This window comes from Myodes glareolus, chromosome 4 (genome assembly GCF_982192425.1).
Source record: "Myodes glareolus chromosome 4, mMyoGla1.1, whole genome shotgun sequence".
Lineage (NCBI taxonomy): Eukaryota > Metazoa > Chordata > Mammalia > Rodentia > Cricetidae > Myodes > Myodes glareolus.
In genome coordinates, this window is record NC_142029.1 from 86,540,229 (window position 1) to 86,563,624 (window position 23,396).

The 23,396-nt window shown below is 46.5% G+C and overlaps 1 protein-coding gene across 5 annotated transcripts in view; it reads right to left on the bottom strand.

Annotated features, from left to right (window-relative positions):
• Positions 1-588: 588 nt before the first annotated feature.
• Scamp5 (secretory carrier membrane protein 5) overlaps positions 589-23,396 on the bottom strand; it is a 29,109-nt gene continuing 6,301 nt past the window's right edge. Inside the window, exons 2-8 of one of the 5 annotated variants that reach the window (XM_087905696.1) lie at positions 20,420-20,521; positions 15,404-15,455; positions 10,958-11,086; positions 5,938-6,094; positions 4,982-5,083; positions 4,471-4,588; positions 589-3,138 (exon numbers count right to left, since the gene is read on the bottom strand). In XM_087905696.1, coding sequence (XP_087761822.1) covers positions 2,944-3,138; positions 4,471-4,588; positions 4,982-5,083; positions 5,938-6,094; positions 10,958-11,086; positions 15,404-15,410 — 708 coding nt within the window. In that variant the 5' untranslated portion in view covers positions 15,411-15,455; positions 20,420-20,521 and the 3' untranslated portion in view covers positions 589-2,943. The remainder of the gene's footprint in view (positions 3,139-4,470; positions 4,589-4,981; positions 5,084-5,937; positions 6,095-10,957; positions 11,087-15,403; positions 15,456-20,419; positions 20,522-23,396) is intronic. The other 4 variants (XM_087905697.1, XM_087905694.1, XM_087905699.1 and 1 more) reach the window with 4 other exon arrangements.

A 23,396-nucleotide genomic window follows, 5' to 3' on the forward strand; every position in this document is an offset into this window, starting at 1 on the left:
GATTTTTTTAAATTTTATGATGATGATGATGATGATGATGATGATGATGTAACTCTGGATGGTCTGGAACTCAGAAATCTGCCTGCCTCTGCCTCTTAAATACTGGGATTAAAGGAGTGTGCTACGGTATCATAGCTACTAGAGAGGTATCTTGAGGGGTGACCAGCACAGAGGATCTGGACAGCACTCCTAATGGGGCACACCTTTGGCAAAGACTCGGCATACTGGAATAATTGTTATCACCCTGCAACAACTAGAGATCTCAAGAACCTGTGTTCACTGAGGTGCTGAATTAGCTTCAGCTGATCCACCATGGAAGCTGAGGGCCTGTGTTCCAGTCCTACCATTGCCGGTCATGAACGACCCAGACCATTACCCTCACTCACTGTTAGAGGCCACATCTGTTTCTTCTTCTTAACTGGTAGCTGTGGCATTTACTTCATAGCCCTCTCAAGACTGCTTCGAGGAAAGGATCACATAGAGTTTGGGGCATCACAGATCCACTCCACCCAACCCTACACCCCTGCCTCACATCCCACATCAAGGCTTCATTAAAATCCACATGAAGACAAGTAACACGGCGGAATAGACAGGGTCAAATGATCCCTTTATTATAGTTCATCCAGTTACCACAGATAGACACATTGGCTCAGGCAGGTCAACTGCCAGCTAGGGAATAGTTTGTGTCTCTCAGAAACAAGGGGCATTGGGCACCAGGAGAATGCAAAAGCAGGTCACTGGCTGGCAACAGACAGGAGGATCCCCAGAACCAACCGGGCCCTCCTCCCACCCCCAAACCAAACCATCCGTGCCCAGCCCCATTTCTCATCCTGGTTCCCTCCTCATGAAAGTGCATAGTTGCCTGGAGATGCAGCATTCCAGGGCCTGAGCAGTTGGGCCAGACACTGGTAACAGGCTTTCCCAAGTCAGCGCCAGGCATGGCCAATAAAGAGGAACGGCAAGGAGGACAGGAAACTGACTAGAGGTAACATCCAATAGCTAGTGGATGCTAGGCTGGCAGCTGGGCACAGCCCTCCCCGAACTACCAGAGGATCAGGAGAAAGGGAGCCAGAAGTCTGGGGTCAGGAGGAGGGAAAAGGAGGAAGGGCCTCGCCCTGGGGTCTCAGGATACCAGGGACTGTGACAACTGCTCTCCAGAGAGAAAACAGTACGGGAAAGAATCAGCTAAGCCTAAGGGGTCACTAGGAAAGGAACTTTCCAGAGACACTTGGCTTCTCCTACAAGAAGCTGAAAATCAAAGCTCAAGGTGGCCTGAAACCAAGGCAAACCAGCCTGGACTGGCCGAGTGCAGCCTGGTTCTCCAGTCCACTGAGCCCGGGTGAGTTTCTGTTGGAAGGAGTGAGAAACAGGCAGCTGCTCCTTGGTAAGGCCTACCCACCTCAGGCCTCACACAGCCGGATCCGTGACCAGGCAATGTCTACCCACTGCTTGGAAGAGACAGTCCCAGGGTCTAAGATCAGTCATGAAGGGGTAGAAGATTCTAACAGAACTAAGAAAAGACCAGGAACCAAGTCCTATAATTGAATGGAAAAGGAGGGAGGGGCAAAATGCACAAAATGAAAATCTAAACGCAGAGTTCTCCTTCCCTCCCTGGCCACCAGGAATGCCATTCAGGACATTGTGCTTGTGGCTTTTATTGGGCCTGGGAGCATCTCCACAGAATCTGTCCTGCAGCCAAGGGCAAGTGGGACTGGAGAGGTAAGCTACCCTCTCATTGGGCTTCTATTTGACTTCCCTTTTGATCCCCGACCCCTTTCAGACCTGGCTCCCCAAGCTCTATCCTTTCTGCCATACTCAAATAGAACAGCTACTCCTCCCAAGAATCCAATGGTCACTCTGAGATACCTAGAAGTCTGTATGGGCTGGGGCCAACCACACTTCTCCCAGGAGCCAGTAATGAGTTCTACACCCTCTGTTCCCGCAGTGCCCTTACAGTTAACATGGCCCAGCACCACAGGAAACACAGAGTAGCTAAAGGAGGATCTGGGGAGGGAAGGAGCGGAGTCGGAGGGGGAAAAGAAGCCTGCCTCTGCAGCTCAGGCTTTCAGAACCAAGGAGAAAGGCCTACATTTCCATTCCCTGGGTGTCAAGTACCAAACGGGCTCTCCATCTCCAAGCTGTGTCCCCTTCCACATCAGGGCTAGCTCAGCTCCCATGTCAGCTTCCTTGAACTGAGGATCAGATCAGATCTGGGGACCCGGGCAGTCTTGGAAGTAGACATAACTGAGACACCCAGTCTTAGGAAGACAAAGAAAAGCTACCCGCAGAGGAGAAAGATCCTGGGAGAGCCAGCTAGGGAAGAGAGCACAAAGAGTCTAACAGTGAGGACGAAACAAGGGGAGAAAGAGGTTGAGGGGAGGACTACAGGGGCAAGGAAACATCCACTCTGTCCCACCCTCCAGAACCTACTCATCATCATGAACGCTAAATACTGTTGCTTCCCAGTGGGACCAAAGGGGGAAAGAACTTCAGCTCATAACCATGCACAGGGTGCCAGACTCTCTGTTAGGCCTCCCCCTGCCCCGTGAGGAGTCCCTGGGCCAGGGTCAGAGGGGGCAGTTGGGTGGACCGGGGAGGGGGGAGCTGGTTTAGTTCTAAACATACATCTAGCACCACAACAAGAGATCGCCACTGCACATTATTTCACGAAGGGACATGGACTCGGCCACTAGTGCGCAGGACCACTCCTTGTGCAGCCCACAGCTCTCGAGGTGCCAAGAGCAGGACCCAAAAGGTGGGGACAGGGGATAGACATATACATATATATTTACATATATATATATATATAACTCTGATTCTTTGTACAAAGTTGGGGAGGAGAAAAGGGAAGGGGGAACCCTGCTTGGTCACCACACAGATGATGTGGCTTGAGCCCCCTGTCCCACTGGCCCCCAGCCCTGCCTCCTGGTGGGCTTGGCTGGCTCACATCTCGTTAGAGTATGTGTAGTTGGGGGTGGCAGAATATTGAGTCTGCGGTTGATTCATGGCACCCTGTGCAGCCCCCATGGCTGCATTCTGGGCTGCCTGCTGCACATGTGGGTTCTTCCATGCACCAGTGGTCCATTCCTCCTGAGCTTTGCTGAAACTGCCCCCGCTGCCCCGGTAGAACTTATGAACCTGCAGGAACGAAAGCATGAGGGTTAGTCAATGAGGAAAGCAAAGGGTTGTTGCATGCCTACAATTCCCAAAGAGGCAGGAGACGCATGATTCAAGAGGCTGTCTAAAATATAATGCTGGGCAGAGGTGGCACACGCCTTTAATCCTCGGGAGGCAGAGGCAGGCGGATCTCTGTGAGTTCGAGGCCAGGGGCGGGGGGTGGGGGGGGGTGGGGGGGGGGAGTGGGGGGGGTGGGGGGGGAGATCTCTGAGTTCAAGGCCAACCTGATTTACAAAGTGAATTCCAGGACAGCTAGGGTTACAAAGAAATCCTGTCTCAAAAAACCAAAAATATATATTTTTTTAAACAGGGTAGGCAGCCATTCAGGAAACAGATGGGATTCATTTGTCAAAGATCAGCCCTCACAGTAAGTCTGAAGATTTTGTGTGTGTGTGTGTGTGTGTGTGTGTGTGTGTGTGTGTGTGTGTGTTTATGTGACCTCAGGTGTCAGAGGGCAACCTCCAGTGTCAGTTCCTGCCTTCCACCTGGTTTGAGAGATAAGGTATCTTGTTGTGTGGTCACTGTATGCATCAGGCTAGCTGGCCCACAGTGTCCTGTCTCCACTTCCCATCTTGCTGTGAAAGAACTGGGATACCGATGCTCAATGCCTGGCTCAGTGCCTGGCTCTACATGGGTTCCTAGTATTCACACTCAGCTCCTCACAGTGGCACGGCAAGTGTGTTTTTGTCCACGGAGGTATCTCCCCAGGACCCCACTGGCATGTGCTGTATGCAAGCACAAGAGGGGGTGGGTGCACTTGCCTGTGTATGTACATGTGGAGACCAGAGGTCAACTTTGACTATGGTCTTCCATTGTTCTCCACCTCATGTTTGGAGAATGTCCTCTGTCTCTGACTCTGAAGCTTGCCACTTCAGTTAGACTGACTGGCCTTGAGACCTGGACTCTGCCCATTTCTGCTCTGCTCCCAGCTCTAGGGTTGCAACCATCTGCCACCAGGTCAGGCTGTGGATTCTGGAGAATCTAAACTCAGGTTTTCTTATGCAGCAAGCACTTTACCCACCAGCTCCCCAACCTCTTGAATCCTCTTTTCTTTTGTTTTTTGTTTTTTTGTTTTTGTTTTTGTTTTTAGAGACAGAGTTTCTCTCTATAACAGCTCTGGCTGTCCTGGAACTTGCTTTGTAGACCAAACTGGCCTCAAACTCACAGAGATCCACCTGCCTCTGCCGCCACCACCCCTCAGCACCTGAATCCTCTTGTAACTTGGAGAATGGCTGGTTTCAGATCACAATCCCCTCCCAAAGTTGCCCCATCACCCCTGAGGTTCACACATACCATGCTAAGGGCGATGAAGGAAAAGACAGCCACCACTGTAAACATGACCGTGGGAATGAGCATCACCACTGCCGAGCCAATGTTTGTCCCGAAGAAGGAGATGGTGGCGATCCAGCCACTGTAAGGAGAAGCCAGCTATGGGACTAGGGATGGTAGGAAAAGGGAACCCAGAAGCCATCCCAGGGATAATAATGTAGGAAGGAGCTACACCACTACCCACAGAGGGACCCCATTTCTAATACTCCATAATCGATGCTTCCAGAGCTCCTGAGCCAGGCTTTTCCTCCCCAGCTTTCGCACAAAGTCTGACTCTCCTTGGTCACCCAGACACCCCTTCCTGTTTCTCCTTCCCCTCTAATCCTATGGTGAACTATTCCACTATCCCCAGACCCCTCGTGCTACCCACAACAAACCTCTTGGTGTCCTTAAAAGCAAATCATCCTAGTACACAGGTAAACAAACAACCCGAATGCTACTCCAACTAGCCCCAGATTAGTCCGTTGTCTCTTACCAGACACCCCAGCCTGGAATCCCCACAGCCTGGATGATGCTGATGACCAGTTGGGCCATGAAGGTGAAGAAGAAGGCCATGAAGCTAAAGGAGCTGTCCGTCCTGTGGCAGAAAAGATGGTTTGTCACCTGGGCAGAAGCACTGGGCTTCCCTGTACCCATGAACCCAAAATTCCTCGGGGCATAAATGATAAGGCTATTTAAAGGCTTTAAAAGAGTCTAAATAGGATGGCCTTCATCCATAGATCTTTAAAGGTTTCCATGAGTTATGCCTATGTACAAGAAAGAATGTCCTCATGAAAGGACCACCCATGACACATGGATCGATGACCCTACTGGCATGGAGACAGGTGGTTCCACTGTGGGAAAAACAAACAGCTCCATTACCAAGGGACTGGTGGTTAGTCCTATTGACAAAGAGATTTAAGGCTCCATTGGCACTGAAATGTATATTCTGCAGGCATCAAGACAGCCTTGTTGCTATGCACAGCCCTAATGACACAAAGACTGAAAATCCCAGCTGGCACTAGGTAGACACTCACTGGCACCAAGACAGCTAGCGCCATCAACACATAGATAAGTATTCCCTTTGGCACAGTATTAGATGACATCATTGGCACATGAACAGTGTCAGTGGTTCTTGGATGGCTGGTTCCAGTGATACATGAAAAAGGGTTTTCTTGGTACCAGATCAGTCATTTCCCACGGGTACAAGGATGGACAGCTCCACCAAGAAACCCCATAGGCAAAATCTGACAAGCAGGATGGACTGAAAGGGAAGGAAATAAGAAGGGTCCCACTCTCAACCCTCTCAACCCAGCCTGGAATTCCCAGGAAACCCAAACCCCACCTGACAGTCCCAGTCAATGGTTAACAAAGAAAAGAGCAGACAGAGTTTGGGGGATAGGAGACAGAGGGAAATTGGGGTAGCAGTTGAGGTCAACACCAACCACTTACTTGAAGGCCTTGTAAATGGGCCGAAACCAGCAGACGTAGGAGCAAGGTGTGAAGAGGATGAGCCAGAGAAAGGCCAGGCCAAAGTTGGTGGCTCCCCCGCCTCCGATCAGCCACGCGAGACAGCCCACCAGGTTCACGGCCAGCGTGACGCTGTTCACTGCAGACCCAGGAGCACATGCACACACAGAGATAGACACCAGATACACACACAGACACCAAAGTCCATACAGAGATGTGAGTATCCAAACATGGAGGCATTCGCCCAGGATTCCATATAGACTCACAACCAAATGCATAGCAACAAGAGACAAGCAGCAAGATACAGACATATACATACAAGTGCAAACATACACACAGATGACCCACAAATCATACCAATGAATACACAAAGACAGACACACACAGAGGGAGTACAGACTGTAAGAAAGAAAGCTGGGAGCTTGGGCCAACCCTTCCCCAAATCCATCCCAGGAATCTGAGAAATCCCAACAATCAAGAGTCTCTAGAGCAAGAACCCAGAGCTTCTGCCCAGAAAGCCCCCTGGAAGGACTTCAAAGCCTCAGGATCCTGTCCTTTTAAAGAAAGGCCTCTGGGGTGAGGGTGGAGGGGGCTCGGTGTTAGAACTGAGCTTCGCATGCAAGATGCTGAGGTCCATCCCTAAGACTACAACTCAGTCCTCGGCTCCCCCAAACCTACAGCAACCACCAACCCCAAGGCAAGAGATCCATCTTATACGTTTTCTTACACAATAGAAACATGAAAGCAGGGAAGAAAAAGACATTCTGGAAGCATCTCTTCAAACCACTGGTCCACCAGCCTGGCATGACAATGGACCAGACAACAGTGGCTGGGAGTTCAGTCCTTATCTAATCCATTTCTCTGACTACCATGATTCTTCCAAGATGTCTTCCTTACCTATCCCACTTTCCCCTGACCTGCAGATCTGGGCTGCTGTGCAGTTCCCCAAATATAATTCCAGTCCAGCATCCAAACTAGAAATTACTCAGTGGTGAGATCAAGACTCCTCTTCCTCTTTCTCACCTCACCTAGAAGATCCTAGGACATCACTGAATCACAGCTGGCAGAGGTCTAAAGGCTCTTCATTTTACAGATTAAAAAACAGACATTGGCACTAACATACGCCTAGGCCTTCAGACCCCAGACAAACCCCTTCCTTGAACATCGGGCTGAGTCCCCAAAGACCTGCTGAGTTAACAAAGGAAGGTGGGCTCAATCTAGGCCTCAAACAGCCAAGCTCCAAAGCTCATCTTCTGAACCTCAAGGCTTAGAGACATTGTTTCGGGACAAAGCACCTGACAGGCACCTAGTAAAGACTTAAGGAGGTATTTTTAGCCCTCAAATCCAGCTTCTGGGCCAGATCGTCTCACAAGGCGGAGTTCAGGAACCTAGGGCCAGGCAGAATGCACCCCTAAGCCTGACCTGGCCTGCTAACTATGTTACCAGTGCAGCTACACCCATCTCAGTTCCCCCCATAACAAATATGGACACTTCCTGTATATTCCAGATGTTTCCTGCATTCCTGTCACTGCTTCAAAGTTTCCTAGAGCTTTGTTGTTCTTATTGATTTTGTTTGTTCTTTAAAAACAACATTGTGTGTGTCTGTGTCTTTGCCATAGTGCATGTGTGGAAGTCAGAAGACAATTTGCAACCCTAACCCTGATTCGGTCGGTTCTCTCCTTCCACTCTGTGGCTCTAGGGATCAAATTCAGGTCGTAAGCCTTCATGGCAAGCCCTTTACCTGCTGAACTATTCTGTTGGCCTGTATTTGCTTTACACACAAAAAAGACACTACCCATTATCCTAATGGCTAACATCACTCTTCCCAGGCCCACCCATCTCTAGTTCACTTGCTTCGGAGTTTGAGCACAGTTCTCCTCTCTGTCCTTGGGATAGACACTCCCTGATTTAGCTTCTCCAGCCAGAGGCTTTCTCTGTCTTTACTCTTCTCCCTGTCCAGCTTAGAATCTGCAATTCTTTTTTTGTTTGTTTGTTTGGTTTTGCTGTTGTTGTCTTTCAAGTCAGGGTTTCTCTGTAGCTTTGGAGCTTGTTCTGGAACTCTGTAGACCAGGCTGGCCTCAAATTCACAGAGATCCGCCTGCCTCTTCGTCCGGAGTGTTGAGATTAAAGGCATGCACCATGTGGAGTGTTGAGATTAAAGGCTTGCGCCATGTCTACCTGGCTATCCTCTGTGATTCTTTGTTATACTCTCTTCCTTTCACCTTTCCTTTCGAGACAGGTTCTCACTGTATGACCCTGGTTGACCTCGAACTCACAGAGATTCATGTGCTTTTGCCTTCTAAGTGCTGAAATTAAAAGTGTGCATCAACTAAAACACACATCCCTGCTGAGCTGAATGTGCCTACGGAGAAAAGGTTGCCCTGGGGAAGACTAGAAGGCCTAGAAACTCGTAGAAACCAACATCAGATGACCCTATGCAAACCCCAGAGATCTTAGCAGGGGCATTCTCACCTCACCTTCTGTTATGAACACAGGCACCCACCTTCCCTCCCCCAAAAAACCCCACCCTCAATCCTCCTCTCTTTTATTATTATTTATGTGTATGGGTGTTCTGCCCGCATATGTATCTGTGTGCCGTATGTGCAGCGCCTGTGAAGGCCAGAAGAAGGCCTGAAACTGGAGTTACAGACAGTTGTGAGCTTCCATGTAGGTGCTGGGAAGTGAACCCAGATCCTCTGGAAGAGTAGATAGTACTCAACACTGAGACATCTCTCCAGTCCCACCCATTTTCTTATTTAATGGGAAAAACAGAAGCCATTAAGAGCAATCTCGTCTTCCTTCCAACACCTATAGGCTATCCATATCTGTCAAGTTCCTCCTCTTATGTTACAGGACAGGGGAACCTTTTCTGCCCATAGGCCAAGTCAGATCCTGGAACAGTCTGTGAGCCTGACCCTCTGCTACTACTGTCACATGAAGGGCCTGTTGCAAAGATGGTGCTTTTCAATATGTGTGTGTGTGTATGTGTGTGTCTGATGTGTGTGTATGTCTGATGTGTGTGTGTGGTTCGTCTCTGTTTGAGTCTTGTGTGTGTGTGTAGTGTATATATATCTGGGTATGTGTGTGGTTTGTCTCTGAGTCTCAAGTGTGCGTGCGTAAGTGCATGTGTGTCTGTGTTGTGTGTATGTAGTGTGTGATGAGTCTGTGTATGGCAGTGTGTGTATGGTGTGTATATATATATATATATATATATATATATATATATATGTATGTGTGTGATTTGTCTGAGTGTGTGTATGTGTGTAAAAAGAGCGGTGGGCTACATTTTTGCCTGGCTAGCTTTACCCAAAATAATTACACGGAAACTGTATTCATTTAAACATTGCCTGGCCAATTAGTTATAACCTCTTATTGGCTAATTCTTACATATTGATTCAACCCATTTTTATTAATGTGTGTTGCCACTTGAGTGTGGCTTACCAGGACGAGTCTAACCGGGGTCCATCTCGGGGAGGAGAGCTATGGCGTCTGACTGCCTCTGTTTTCTTTCTCCCACAATTCTGTTCTGCCTACTCCACCCACCTAAGGGCTGGCCTATCAAAAAGGCCAAGGCAGTTTCTTTATTAACCAATGAAAGTAACACATAGACAGTTAATCCTCCTCCATCATATGTGTGTGTGGTGTATATCTGGGTACGTGTGTGGTTAATCTCTGAGTCTCATATGTGCATGCGTGAGTGCATGCGTGTGTGTGTGTGTGTGGTTTGTCTGAGTGTGTCTGTGTGTGCGCGTGTGTGTGGTGTCTCTCTGTGTGGGTATCTGAGTGATGTGACTGTCTGTGTTGTCTGTGGTGTGTCTGTGTTTGCCATAGTGCACAAAGGAAAACTTTCAGGAGCCGTTCTTTCCATCAACCTTGTTAAGGCAGGGTCTCTCTTGTTTCTGCCTTCCTAGCTTCTGGGGGCTTGTCTCCTGTCTGTGCATCCCATCTCACCCTGTACTGGGACTACAGGTATGTGCCACCACATCCAACTTTTTTTTTTTTTTTTAAATCTAACTTTATTTCATGCGCATTTTTGGTGTAATGATGTCAGATGCCCTGGAACTGAAGCTACAGACAGCTTCGAGCTGCCATGTGGGTGCTGGGAATTGAACCCGGGTCGGGTCCTCTGGAGGAGCAGTCAGTGCTCTTAACCACTGGGCCATCTCACCAGCCCCCACATCCAACTTTTTATGTGAGTTCCGGGTATTGAACTCAGGCTGTCAGGCTGGGGCAAGTGTGCTCACTCCACATTCACAACTGAGATACTGCACTATCCCCAAACAGCATTCTTTACAACCTTCTTGGCACAGCTGAGTGCAGGTCTAGTCAAGGCATCCGAACAGTCACACCGCAGCCTGTCCCCACACATGCCTAAGCAGTGTCTTCTAACTATGAAGACACCACCCTGCTAACCTGCCACAGAGCACCAGAAACATCCTCATCCTTCGATCCTTAGAGCACTAGAACTCTTGACCACACCGCTACCTGGAGCTGCAGCTATCAGGGAGTCCTTCTCTCCTTCTCCACAGAGAACCTACTATTTGGGAACTAGAGCAGACCAACTGGATTCCATGTCCCCTAATTCACAGCTGAATGCTCTTCTCTTTGAGCAAGACATCAAGAAACATGAGGCTTTAAAGGAAGGATTCTTCTCCAAATCCAGAATCTTGGCAGTCACCACGGGTTCCCTGGAAAAATACTCCAGTGGGGCGGGGTAGAGAGGCAAAAGAGAAATAGCTCTGAAAAAACAAACCCTGCTCTGAGGCTCTGCAAACAAGAGAGAGCAGGAGGGGAAGGAAAAAGAGGTCTACAGTGAAAGGAACCGAGGCCCAGCAGTAGAGTTGACCGGTAGGAGGGAGCTTGCCAGGGACCAGCAGGGGGAAGATTCCCCAAGCCATGCAGACCCGACAGTTGGAAAGCCGGATGCGCATGCGCAAGCAGCCCCCCCCCCCACTCCTCCTCCCCAAAGCCAGCCCCTCTCCCTCATTCCCGCAGTACTCACACATCCAGAGGTAATATAGACGCTTGGTCAAGCTGCGATGCTGAGGAGGAATATCTGCCTCGAAATCTTGGTAGAAACATGGCTTCAGCGGAATGAATTTGGGCAGCGGTGGGAAGTTGTTCACTTTCTCTGTGGGCGAGATACACCGCAGGCCATCACCCGGACATCTCTCCTGGCCTCTTCTTGATCCTATAGGTCCTATATGCCCTAGCACGGCTGCCTACAGAACCTATCTACTCCTGGCCCTGTGCTCTGGCTGCTTTGCTATCCCCTCCCAACTGTCTCTATTTCCTTAATCTGCCAAGATGATCCCTAAGAAATCGGGTCATTTCTAGACAGGGGCCTTTCTGGCCCCGGGGTTATTTCCAGACAGGGATGAGAATTCTCCCACTCCCGGGTCATTTCCACACAGAGGCTTTGCTGGCTCCAGGTCATTTTCAGACAGGGAGTTTTGCTCCCGGGTCATTTCCAGATGGGGCTTTGCTGGCCCCGGGTCATTTTCAGACAGGGGCCTTGCTGACTCCGGGTCATTTTCAGACAGGGAGTTTTGCTCCCGGGTCATTAGACAGGGACCGGCATTCTACAGACCCTGGGTCATTTGCAGCTACCTCAGAGACAGCTGTTTGGGTTTCTCCCATAGTGGGAGAAAACGTCACTATGTGTCTTGTCCCTGAAATTTGTCAAAGTACTTATATGTTATGTTACAGTAATTGTTGCTTTGTTTTCTTTCTCGAGGCTCCTATGGAGCCCCAGGCCCCTCCCCCCAGCAGTTAGGCATGGAGAGGAGAGAAGCAAATCTTGGAGAGCACCCAAAAGGAACTAGGAGCAGAGAGGGTAGGGAATACATGCCTGTGACTTATAATGTCGTTGGGGCTACTACACTGGGTACGTGGTGATCCCCTGGAGTTCCAGAAAACTGTTGTCTCTTTGTTTATTATGTTTAAGACTAGACTAAAAAAAATAATAAGACAAAACTTAAACATAAAATGCAAATGACTTGACAGCAGCCCATCTAGGGTCTGTATCCCTAGCCCTGAGCCAGGTCTGATGGCAAGAGAATACACTGTCTGGGAAATGCAATATGGCAGAGGATCTGGATGAGGGCTGGGGGGCTCCGATGGAGCGGGTGGCAAAATCATCATGTAGCCGGCTGAGGGCAGAGGAATGCCTCTTCAAAAGGCAGGTGGTGGAGCTAAAGACTGAGAGAGGCCGGCTGCAGCAGAACAGGGCAGCCCCCTCTCCCTTGTTCTCTCTCTGTATCTTGAGGGTCTTTGCCTTAGGCAGGAGAGAGGGATCTACATGCAGATGGCAGAGAATTGACCGCTTGCAATTAAAAAACTGTGCAAATGTAAAACAAAACAAAACAAAAATCTAAGATCATGGTTAAAAAAGTTAACAAAAAACTTTTTAAAAAAAAACATTGACAGTCAAGGACACCCTCTGTGCCTACTACTGCTGCCCCCTTTTCTTTTCTGAACCAAGTTCTTCAATATGATAACACTCAAAGGTCTCTTCTACTGGCCAGCAGTTTCCTGTCTTAACCCTTTCCTGTCCTGATACTGCTGCTTATAAGAAGTTTTCAATTATATGAACCTGTAACTTTAAAAAATGTTGATTTTAAAGTAAATGTCAAAAAATACATTATGTTTAAAAATGCTTTTGTTTCCACAGGAAAAAAAATATATGGGTTACAAATACTTATCACCTTTAATTAAGATGCATATTTCTGCTTTTGTTTTATACAATGTTCTGCTAAATAAAATCACAAAAAAGACTTTGATAAAAATTTACACATTGTCTAAAAAGGTTTTTAATAGAGGTTTTTAAAAGACCAAAAGATATTTGCTATAATTTCTTGTACCTAACTGTTTAACGGTTAATTCTGGTTTTAAAAAGCTTTATTTGTCCTGTTAAAGGGTCATGGTTATTCTTAAAAAATTATATATATTTATTTTATTAAAAAATTAGTCTTTGGTAATTATAAATTTTGTACTTGTAATTCTTCTCTGAGCTCTGCTCATTAGATTCGGGTTCGCAAACATTTGGATGTCTTTTTGATATAGATAATGTTAAAACTGTTTTATGCTGTTCTTTATTGATATACAAGAAAGTCAGTTACCACCGGGAATATCTGGGATTAAACTCCCCCCCCAAAAAAAAAACTACAAAAAAACTACAAAAAACCACCAATGCCAGGTAATAGTCACCAGACATGTCAACTATAATAAAATAGGTTATAAAACATATATGCTTATAAAATATTTCATATTGTTAATATTTAGATTTTAGCCTCATTGTCTTTGCTAAGATCATTACAAGTTCAATCTAACAAAAATATGATATATAGTTCTGGACTGTTAAAAATACAAATTAATAATCAGTCATCCTCAAATACTGATATAAGTACATGGATAAGCCTTATTTAGTCCCCTATATATGTTTTAAAGCTTAAAACAAATAATTTTTAATAATAAAGTCTGCCTAATCAGAGATACCTGGACAGCCCTAAATACTTCAGAGATCTATAGAAAATGGCATTTAAAACAATGTTTAAAAAGCTTATATCAGACAGAGACTCTGAGATCCTAACAGTGACCCAAGGTCTCCAAAGAAGACTGTGGGACACCACAATGTCTCCACCTGGATAACGACGACGCTGACCACTGGGAGAAATGCCCCGATGATACGACCTGCTGCCAGGACCCAGCCCAGACTGTGGACAAACAGTAGGACCTTGGAGAATTGATTGCACCACTTTTGCCAGACAAAATAAGGCCAGTCTTTTCCATGTCTCTCTTCCACAGAAACCAATCACCTTATGGGCCTGGTAAAGCCAGGTGTTCTGATACTGCTGCCTCCAATGCTATGGAGACCTGGGTATGCCTGTATATGGGCTGGTCTCTGTCATTTTTCTGTTTTGTCTGTACTTAAGTATAATTTATTTATCCTTCTAAGATCTCTGATTATATTTAATGGCTAGGCCAACTATAATATCAATTTAAAAGCAAAAAGGATATTCAGATCCTTACACAAAGCTATAGCCAGCTTGTTAACTCATTATATATAAAGGTCTAAGGATATAAAAGTTCATAAACATTAAGGGTTAAAAAATAATTTAAAATAATACTAATAAACAATAAAACACTGACTACACACTGTTTGGGTTACAAGTTCAGGATTTTCTATGTTTTTGCTGGGACTCAAAGGTATAAGTCTATTTTTACTGTTTTATAAATATCTGTTACTTGCTATTTCTATAATATGGATTTTAATATGGGCCTAAAAGTTTCAAATGTATTAACTTCTGTTCCTAGTTTAAATGTCTCAACAGGTTTCCCCTTGGTTGGCGGACACAAACAAACATTAATTGCTGACTGTAACCTGCTCCAAATGACTGTGGACCATGGACTTGCTAAAAAATTTGATATGGACCAGTCTAGCTGATATAAATGTTCCCTGGCTCTTCAACAAAGTCCACAAACCAAATGTTCCTAAGATTTTCTCTTTTTGACTAGAATTTCACCTTTATTAACCCTTGACAATGACACCCCAAAGTCAGCTGGAAGCAATTAAAAGAATACATTGTCCAATAACCCCTGTTTAAAATGCTAAGTCAAAAGAAACATAAAAAGACTCTAAGTTTAAGAGACAATTTGGCCAAAGTTAGCAAAACCAGCTCATGATTGAGCTGATTCTTAGGACCAAGAGGCTCTTAGGACCAAGAGGAGTGGGGAATGTGGGGCCTTCACCCCTTATTCTCAAAGGAGCAAGAAGAAATTTCCTAGCAGAATGTTTTCCCAGGAAGATAGTGGCCTTCCCCTCTCCCACCCAGGATATTGTGAGCAAAAGGTCACTTAGCTCAGCCCAGCCAGCCACCTGGTACAGGCTGATAAAGATGGCCTAACTCAAGAACAGTGGCCTTGCTCTAAAAACAAGGAAAAAACTGGCTTAACAAAATGTGAGGGAGCAAAAGTCCTTGTACCCATGCCAAAGCATCTTCAAAAATTCTCTTTGCAGTTATGCCTTTAAAAGCTTACCCCACAGAGGAGATACAACTCCTCTCTACTTTGTTGTAACGGGAATGGAGATGAGTTCCAAACATGTTTGTATTATGCTGATTAAACCTTGCTTATTACAGTCTGGGCCTCTCTGGTGGTCTTTTTCTGAGGGTCGTGATCTGGGCACAACAAAGTAACACAGGGACAAAGCTGCTACTTTGTCTGCTGGCCGGAAAGAGGGCCATCAAGATGCTTGACTCAGGTCCCCAGGCTCAAAATCTGACCTAGGACTGGACGGTACTATGTTCTCAGATAGACAAGCCACACTGGGGTGAGGGGTAAGAAACCAGAAGACGAGAGTGCATACAAAAAGAGCAGAACTTCCAACAAGGGCCAATTACTTTATGCCTTTTTCATGTCTACCCCAACATGGCCCACTTCTCCTTACCCGCCATGATGGACCAGCCAGCCCAGTAGTCTGCTCACACCTTTGTCCTGAACTGGAAGGAAAGAGAAACGAGACGGGAATGAGGATCAGAACATCATCTAACGCGGCTCGCCTCTACACTGCGGCTGTGCTTCACGCTGAGGCATGACAGGCTCCCATTCCCGCTGTGGCATGAGCCCAGATGGAGCAGCTCTTCACCTGCAGGAGCCGCCACAGCATCATCCACATCCTTAGCTATTTCCACCGTGCCAGTCAGTTTTAAAGGCCAACTTGTTGCGATCTAGAATCATCTGGGCAGACAGCGCCAACTGAGAAGCTGCCTCGATCAAGTTGGTACGGGCAAGTGGGGGGGGGGGGCTGTATTGAATGTTAATGTTGTTAATTAATGTGGGAAGAGCTAGAACATTGCTGGAGGCACCATTCCCTGAGCAGGTGATCCTGGGCTTGTAAGTGAAGAATACTTGCTGAACATGAGCCAGTAACCAAGCGGCATCGCTGTGCTTCCTTCTCTCTGCTCCTGACTATGAATGGGATGTAACTAGCTGTTGAAGATCCTGCTTAACTTCCACTCAGGGATGGACCTGGAACTACAGGCATCACAAACTCTTCCCTCCCTTAAGTCACTTTTGGCCCGTGTATTTTGTTTCGTTGTTTTGTTTTGAGACAGGGTCTCGGTATGCAGCCCCAACTGGCCTGGTACCCCTATGTGCACTAGGCTGGTCTTGAACTCACAGAGATCCACCTGCCTCTGCCTCCTGAATAGAAACTAAAGGCATGTACCACCAACCCCAGCTAATCAGGATGTTTTAATAACAGCAAAAGAAATAAAACTAGATCCACCTTTTGCCTCAGGGCACAAAGTCTATCCTCAGAAAACCCCACTCAGGGCTAGTGAGGTAACTCAGCTGGGTAAAAGCCGCACATGTCTGATGACTAGTCAAATCCCTGGAATCCACAAGGGAAGAAGAGAAACTTGCCCTCTGATCACATGTAGCACACACAATAATAAAGAGGTAAACAAATAAACAAAAAACTCACAGAAGGTAGGAAAGAGCATCCCATTCTCTCACCCTCACAGGCGAAGCTGGCCTCCTTCCTGCCATATGCTCACTTGTTAGAACTTCATTACCTGCCAGGTACCAAGGAAAGAGACAGAGCAAGGCAGATACGGCCTGTACCCTGCACATGAAGCAGTCCAGAGCCCCTGCAGGCAGTCACACAAGGGAAACAAGCCTTCTGCGCTGGTGTGCCCGGGCAGCCCTAGCACTTGGAGATTGGTGCAGGATAATCACAGGTTCAAGGTCAACCTGGGCCACTGGGATTTCTAAGGTTATTTAAGAGCTTACTTACTAGGGACCTGGGGGAGGATGTGTGGAATAAAAGGAAGGAAGCAATCAGGCAGACTCCTGACCACGTATACCACTGGGCAAATGATAATGGCTCTCAACCAGAAGCATGTGTGAGAAGAGGTACAGGGGCCAGGAAGACAAGCTGTGTCATGGGCACGGTGAGAAGATTGCCAGGCAGCGCTTCGTGCTGTCATTTGGAACACACAGGGTCAGAAATTCAGCAGAAGTTTCGCTGGCACATACATTAAGTCATCACTGATGAAATAAGGTCATTGAAGCCACTGTGCAATCACCTACTGGAAGAGCACCCTTAGTGGACCTGGACGTGACCAAGATCAGAAAATGGTCAAGGGCAATGCAATGTGCCATTTTCAAAGCTTGACTGACATTTATCTAAAGTTCCATTTTGTTTTGTTTTCAAGCAAAACTAATCTGCGATGTTAAAAGTGAAGACACAGGGCTGGGCAAGATGACTTAGTGAGGCCAGGTGGTGTCAGTGCACGCCTGTAATCCCAGCACTTGGGAGGCAGAGGCAGGCGGATCTCTGTGAGTTTGAGGCCAGCGTGGTCTACAGAGCGAGTTCCAGGACAGCCAGGGCTACACAGAGAAACCCTGTCCCAAGGAAGCAAAAAGAAAAAGTCAGAGGGAAATATAAATAATGTCAACAATGGATTACAAAACACCGAGTGAAACGGTGTACATGCTTTATGTCATCTCAGCGCTCAAGACACTGAGACAGAACGAATACAAGGTGAAAGTCAGTGTGGGATGCAGCGTTAGAGAGGAAAAATGAAGGGACCCTGGATAAAGCTCAGTGGGAGATCACATGATTAGACTGTACATGGCTTAGGCAAGCAAGATGGCTGAGCGGGTAAAGAGCTGAGCCCAAGCCTGATGACCTGAGGTCAGCCCCTGGGTCACGCACGGTAGAAAAGAAACAGTTCCCACAGCTCGACCTTTAACTGCCACAAGTACTCCACGAGGCTCACATGCCTATGTACCTACACACACTAAATAAATGTAAAACTTTTAAAAGGGGGGGTTGAAAGATGGCTCAGTGGGTAAGAGCACTGGTTTCTCTTCTTGCAGAAAACCCAGGTTTGGTTCCCAGCACAGACATCACAGCTCAAAACTGTAATTCCAGTTCCAGGGACTAAGTGTCCTCTTCTGACCTCCGTAGGCACTAGGCAGGCACATGGTACACAGTGCACATACATACATGGAGGCGAATCACCTAGACCCATAAACTGAAACTAAATCTTTCTTTTAAATAAATAAATAAATAAATAGCAAGGCATAGCATAGAATGCACAAGCCCCGGGTCTAATCATCAGACCCTAAACACAGTGTGTGGGGAGAGGACAAGGCAAAGTCCCGTTTTCTTTTTTTTTTAAGGTGTGGTATTTTATGTGTCTGAGTGTCTTGCCTGAATGTACGTCTGTGCACATTGGATCCCCTGAGACTGGAGTTATGGATGGTTGTGAGCTGCCATGCGGATGCTGGGAATCAAACCCAGGACCTCTGGAAAGAACAACCAGCACTATTACCACTGAGTCACTGCAAAGTTCTTTTGATAAAGTAGAAGAAATGGCAGATTCTTAAAAGTTGCCATTCTGAGGCTACAGATACCACTCGGTGGCCTTCTGTGCAAACATGAGAGACCTGGATGTGAATCCCCGGTACGTAAATAAAAAAACTGGATGTGACTACATGCACCTGTAACCCACTGCTGTTGGCATCGGAGACCAAAGGATCTTCGGGGCTTGCCGCCTGCCTCGCCAAAAACAGCAACCTCTGGGTGAGAGATCTTGTCCTCCTGTGACAGAGCAGGACACCTGACATTCATCTCTGACCTCTGTATAAACTTACATGAGCGCGCGCACACACATACACACACACACACCAATATACCACACATACACACACATCTCCACTCTGCAACGCCTACATAACAAGGGGCACAGGTAGAAATTACTTGGCTACCAAAACCACCATGTGAAGGTTACTATAGAAAAGCAATAGCGTGGGTGTCACATTTTAGGCTGTTTATGAATCTTGAGAGAGAGAAAGTATTCCTAAATGAAAAGAATTCGGCAGACCAAATGATCAAACTTAGCATTCATGATAACAGAATAAAAAGGCAATGTGTGCACGGAACTCTTCTGTGTAATGGCGTTGCCAAAAAAATACTTAATCTGAAAGTAAGTATGAGTCAAGCATGGTTGAGCATGCCTACAGTCACAGTAGAGGTGGAAGCAGCAGGACCAGGAGTTCAAAACCAACCTGAACTACCAAAGGCCTCACAAAGGGGAGGACGGTTATTAAAAGAGAAAAACAAACTGTTCACAAAAAGACAGCTTCCTTATGTGTTTATACACACACACACACACACAAACACACACACACACATGATACCGAGTTAAATTCACAAAAACAGAAAAAAAAGTAATAATCAATGGAGGAGGAAGAATCTAAAAGGGGAAGTTTGGGGCGGGGGGGAACCCTGGTATAAGTAGGTAGGCTGAGCCATGAACTCAATAGGTGAGAAAAGTAGACGCAGGCAGGTGTGGGGCACTGAACTACAGCAGGAGTCGGCCTCATGCTCCCTGGGACACTGTACCAGAAGGACAAGCTGGAATGAGAGGAAGGAGCCAAGAGCAGGGCACTCCGCACATGGGCAATTACAACACCACCTAAGTGCTCTGTGACAGTAAACACAGAGCTGTGGGGAACAAAGCACCTCCCTGGTACCTGCCTGTGGTGCCAACAAGGGCTCCACAAAGGAAACAATAGCAGATCTGAACAGGTAAAGATCAAATAGGAGTTAGCTGGGCAAAACGTGTAAAGGAAGCAGAGCAGGCCAAAGGAACAATGCATCCCTATTCAAGGAATACAGAGGCAGACTGAGCAGAGAGCTTGAAGAGGAAGGAGAAAAGGATGGGTAAGAGAGTTGCAAGGGGCTAGAGAGACTGTCTGGTGGTTAAGAGCACTTTCTGTTGTTCTTTGACACTCATACATGCAAACACATGCACAAATATAAATAGATAGATAGAAAATAAAAGCACGCAATGGTGTCACATCCTTTTAACCCCAGCACTCGGAAGGCAGAGGCAGGCGGATCTCTGTGACTTTGAGGCCAGCCTGGTCTACAGAGCAAGTTCCAGGACAGCCAAGGCTACACAAAGAAACCCTGTCTTGATAAGCCAACATAAATAAGTAAATGTAAAAGAAAATGAGCTGTAGAAGAAAACTTCTAGAGCTGGGGAGATGGCTTCGTGGATGAAGCACCCGCTCGAAAGCCTGAGGACCAGAGTTTAACTCTCCAGCACCCATGTAAATGCCAGGCAGAGCAGTAGCCGATCTGTTTCCCCAGCTCTCCCATAACAGAGAAGGGGATCTTCAGAGCAAGGCAGCTATGAGAGAGCCACATAAGGACACACCTTTAATCCCAGCACTTGAGAGGCAGAGGGAGGCGGATCTCTGTGAGCTCGAGGCCAGCCTGGTCTACAGAGTGAGTTCCAGGACAGGCTCCACAGTTACTGAGAAACCCTATCTCAAAAAACAAAAAATAGATAGATAGATAGATAGATAGATAGATAGATAGATAGATAGATAGATAAAAAAGAAACCCTTCACATTGAAAATGCCATAGGGGAGTGGTGCTCACCTCTAACCCCAGTTCTTGGAAATAGAAGCAGGAGGATGCACGGGCAAGGCCTCTGGCTACATCACTGCGTTTGAGGGCACACTGGGCTCCAGGAGACCCTGTCTTAAAAAAGACAAAATGAAAAAGAAAAAGGCAATATCAGGGCCAGAGAGATGGCTCAGAGGGTAATCAAGTCTGATGATTTCAGTTCAATCCCCCAGAACTACAAGGAGAGAACAGACTCCTTCAAGCTGTCTTCGGACCTCTCCACATGAGCCAAGGCATAAGCACACGCACCAGTCCAAAACACACACACACACACACACACACACACACACACACACACACAAATGAATAAATTTAAATTCTCTTAGAAGGAGTCTTATTATATAGCCCTGGCTAACCTAGAATCACTATGTAGACTAAACTAGCCTTGAACTTGCAGAAATCTGCCTATCTCTGCTTCCTAAGAGTTAAGATTAAGGCATGCACCACCACACTGGGGAATTTTAAAAAATATTTTTGATAATTTTACATATGAATACTGTATTTACATTACTCCCCCTTCCTCCATGCCTCCTCATGTTCACGGCTTCTTTTTCTCTAGTATTCTCATACATGTGCATATGTATAAATAAACACAACGGCCAGGTGAGTACATTTACTGTTGTTCATATATACATGTATTTAGGGATGACCATGTCCTATTAAATAGCCAATTAGCTCATTCCTGGGGAGTACTGACTCTCCTTCCTAAGAATTTTTTTTTTAAGAACAAAATCAAAGTTTATAAGGCACATACTTATAAGCCTTGTGCTTGGGACAAAAATGTTAGAAATCAGGAGTTGAGGCCATCCTAGACTACCATGAAACCTTGTCTTAAAAAAAAAAAAATAGCCAAGTTGGAGACGGTGGGCAAAGGTGCTTGCCAAGCAAGCCTGGAAGCCTGAACTCCATCCTCAGATTCCACACAAAGGTGGAAAAAAACTGACTCCACAGGGTTGTCCCTGACCTCCATATCTACCCATAGATACATCATGTGTATGCACATGTATGTACACACACATACACACACAAACTCATACCTTCCCATAATCTACTTCCTCAGAAGCCATTCCTTAAACTGCCCAAGTTTTAGGACTTTCAGTTTCTATTTGCTTTGTGGTACTAGGGATCAAACCCAGGACCTCACGGATGCTAATCAACGACTCTATTCTTGAGCCAAACTTCTAGCCCCATCCTTTCCCTCATTTTAATGTATACTTATACATACACCACAAAAATGAGATTATACATGCTGGATCATAATCTGAGTTTTTGCTGGGTCATAATCTGAGTTTTTGAGACAGGGTCTCACTGTGTAGCTCTGGTTGGCCTGGAATTCTCATAATCTGATTTTTTTTTCCTACTCAAAAAAATCTTATTTTGTTTGTTTGCAAGTATGTCTGTGTCTTGTGCATGCAATGCCTGTCAAAGCCAGAAGAGGGCATCAGATTCCCTGGGATGTGAGTTACAGCCACTTGTGAGCTGTCATGTGGATGCTGAGAATCAAACCCAGCTCCTCTGGAAAAGCAGTCAGTGCTTTTAACCACTGAGCCACCATTCTCTAGCCCCACTCAACATCTTATAAAAATGTTTCAGCAAAACTCTGAGAACCCTGCACCCAGACGTGGGTGTGCACTCTCCTTTCCCTACATGTCCATCTCTCTTAATGATCAAGTTTAGGTTTATATGAAAATCATTTCTTTGCTTTCTTTTGCATGTGTGTGTGTGTGTGTGTGTGTGTGTGTGTGTGTATTTGGGTTTTTGCTTGTTTGTTTGTTCTGTTTTCAAGACAGGGTATCTTTGTGTAACCCTGGCTGTCCTGGAACTCACTCTGTACACCAGAAGGGCCTCAAACTCAGATCCACCTGCCTCTGCCTCCTGAGTGCTGGGATTAAAGGCAAGAATACTAAATTTTTAAAGTCAGATTTGTTGACTTTAATCCCAGCCTCTGTGAGGCAGAGGAAGGGGGTTCAAGGTCATCTTTGGGCTACAGTTTGAGTCTGAGGACATCCTAGGTTACAGAAGAGGGGAAGGGGCTCGAGAAATGGCTCAGCAGTTAGAAGCAGGTGCTGCTTTTGCAGAGGACCTGAGTTTGATTCCCAGCATCCACACCAGGAGACTTAGAACCCTGTGTAACTCCAGATGTGCAGAAGTCTGCGAACCTCTGGCCTCCAAAGGCATCTATGCTCACATTCATAGATCATGCACAGATGCACACACATGATTGAAAAGAATAAAATCAATCTTTCTGTAAGAGGCCCACACCTGTACCCCAGCACTTGGGAGGGAAGCTGAGGCAGGTGGCCCTGAGTTCAAGGCCAGCCCGGACAACAGGAACTAAGAAGCAAGACACTGCCTCAAAAAGAAAAGAAGAGAGACAGAGAAAAAGCGAGAGAGAAAGCACAAATAATGCAGAAGCTGGGAATGTGCATAGACCTTTAATTCCAGCACTAGGGAGGCAGAGGGAAGCAGCTCTTGGTGAGTTCAAGCACAGCCTGTCCACATTGTGAGTTCCAGATCAGATGGAGATACATAGAGAATACCTGCTTCAAAAAGCAAATGACAGCAAAGGAGCACTGCAGAACCCAAGGATCTCAATCCAGTTTCTTCCGTCATTGAACACAGCCAAGTGAGCTAAACACCCAAGACTGTCCATACAGACCTCACAGCTGGTTCAACCCATACGTACGCTCCCAGGCCACACTGAGATGACTCTCACTGAAGAGGAACAAAATGTTCCTAAGTCAGTAAAGAAAGGCACTTGCCACCAAGCCTGACCGCCTGCGCTCCCTGGGACTCACACGGTAGCAGGAATAAGCTGGTTCCCATAAGCTGTCCTCCGACCTCCATACGTATGTATGTGCTCCATGTAGCACATACATGTACACATAGTAAGTAAATAAATGAAAAAAAAAAGATTATTTTAAGAAGACTTATTTAATGTGTTTGGGTG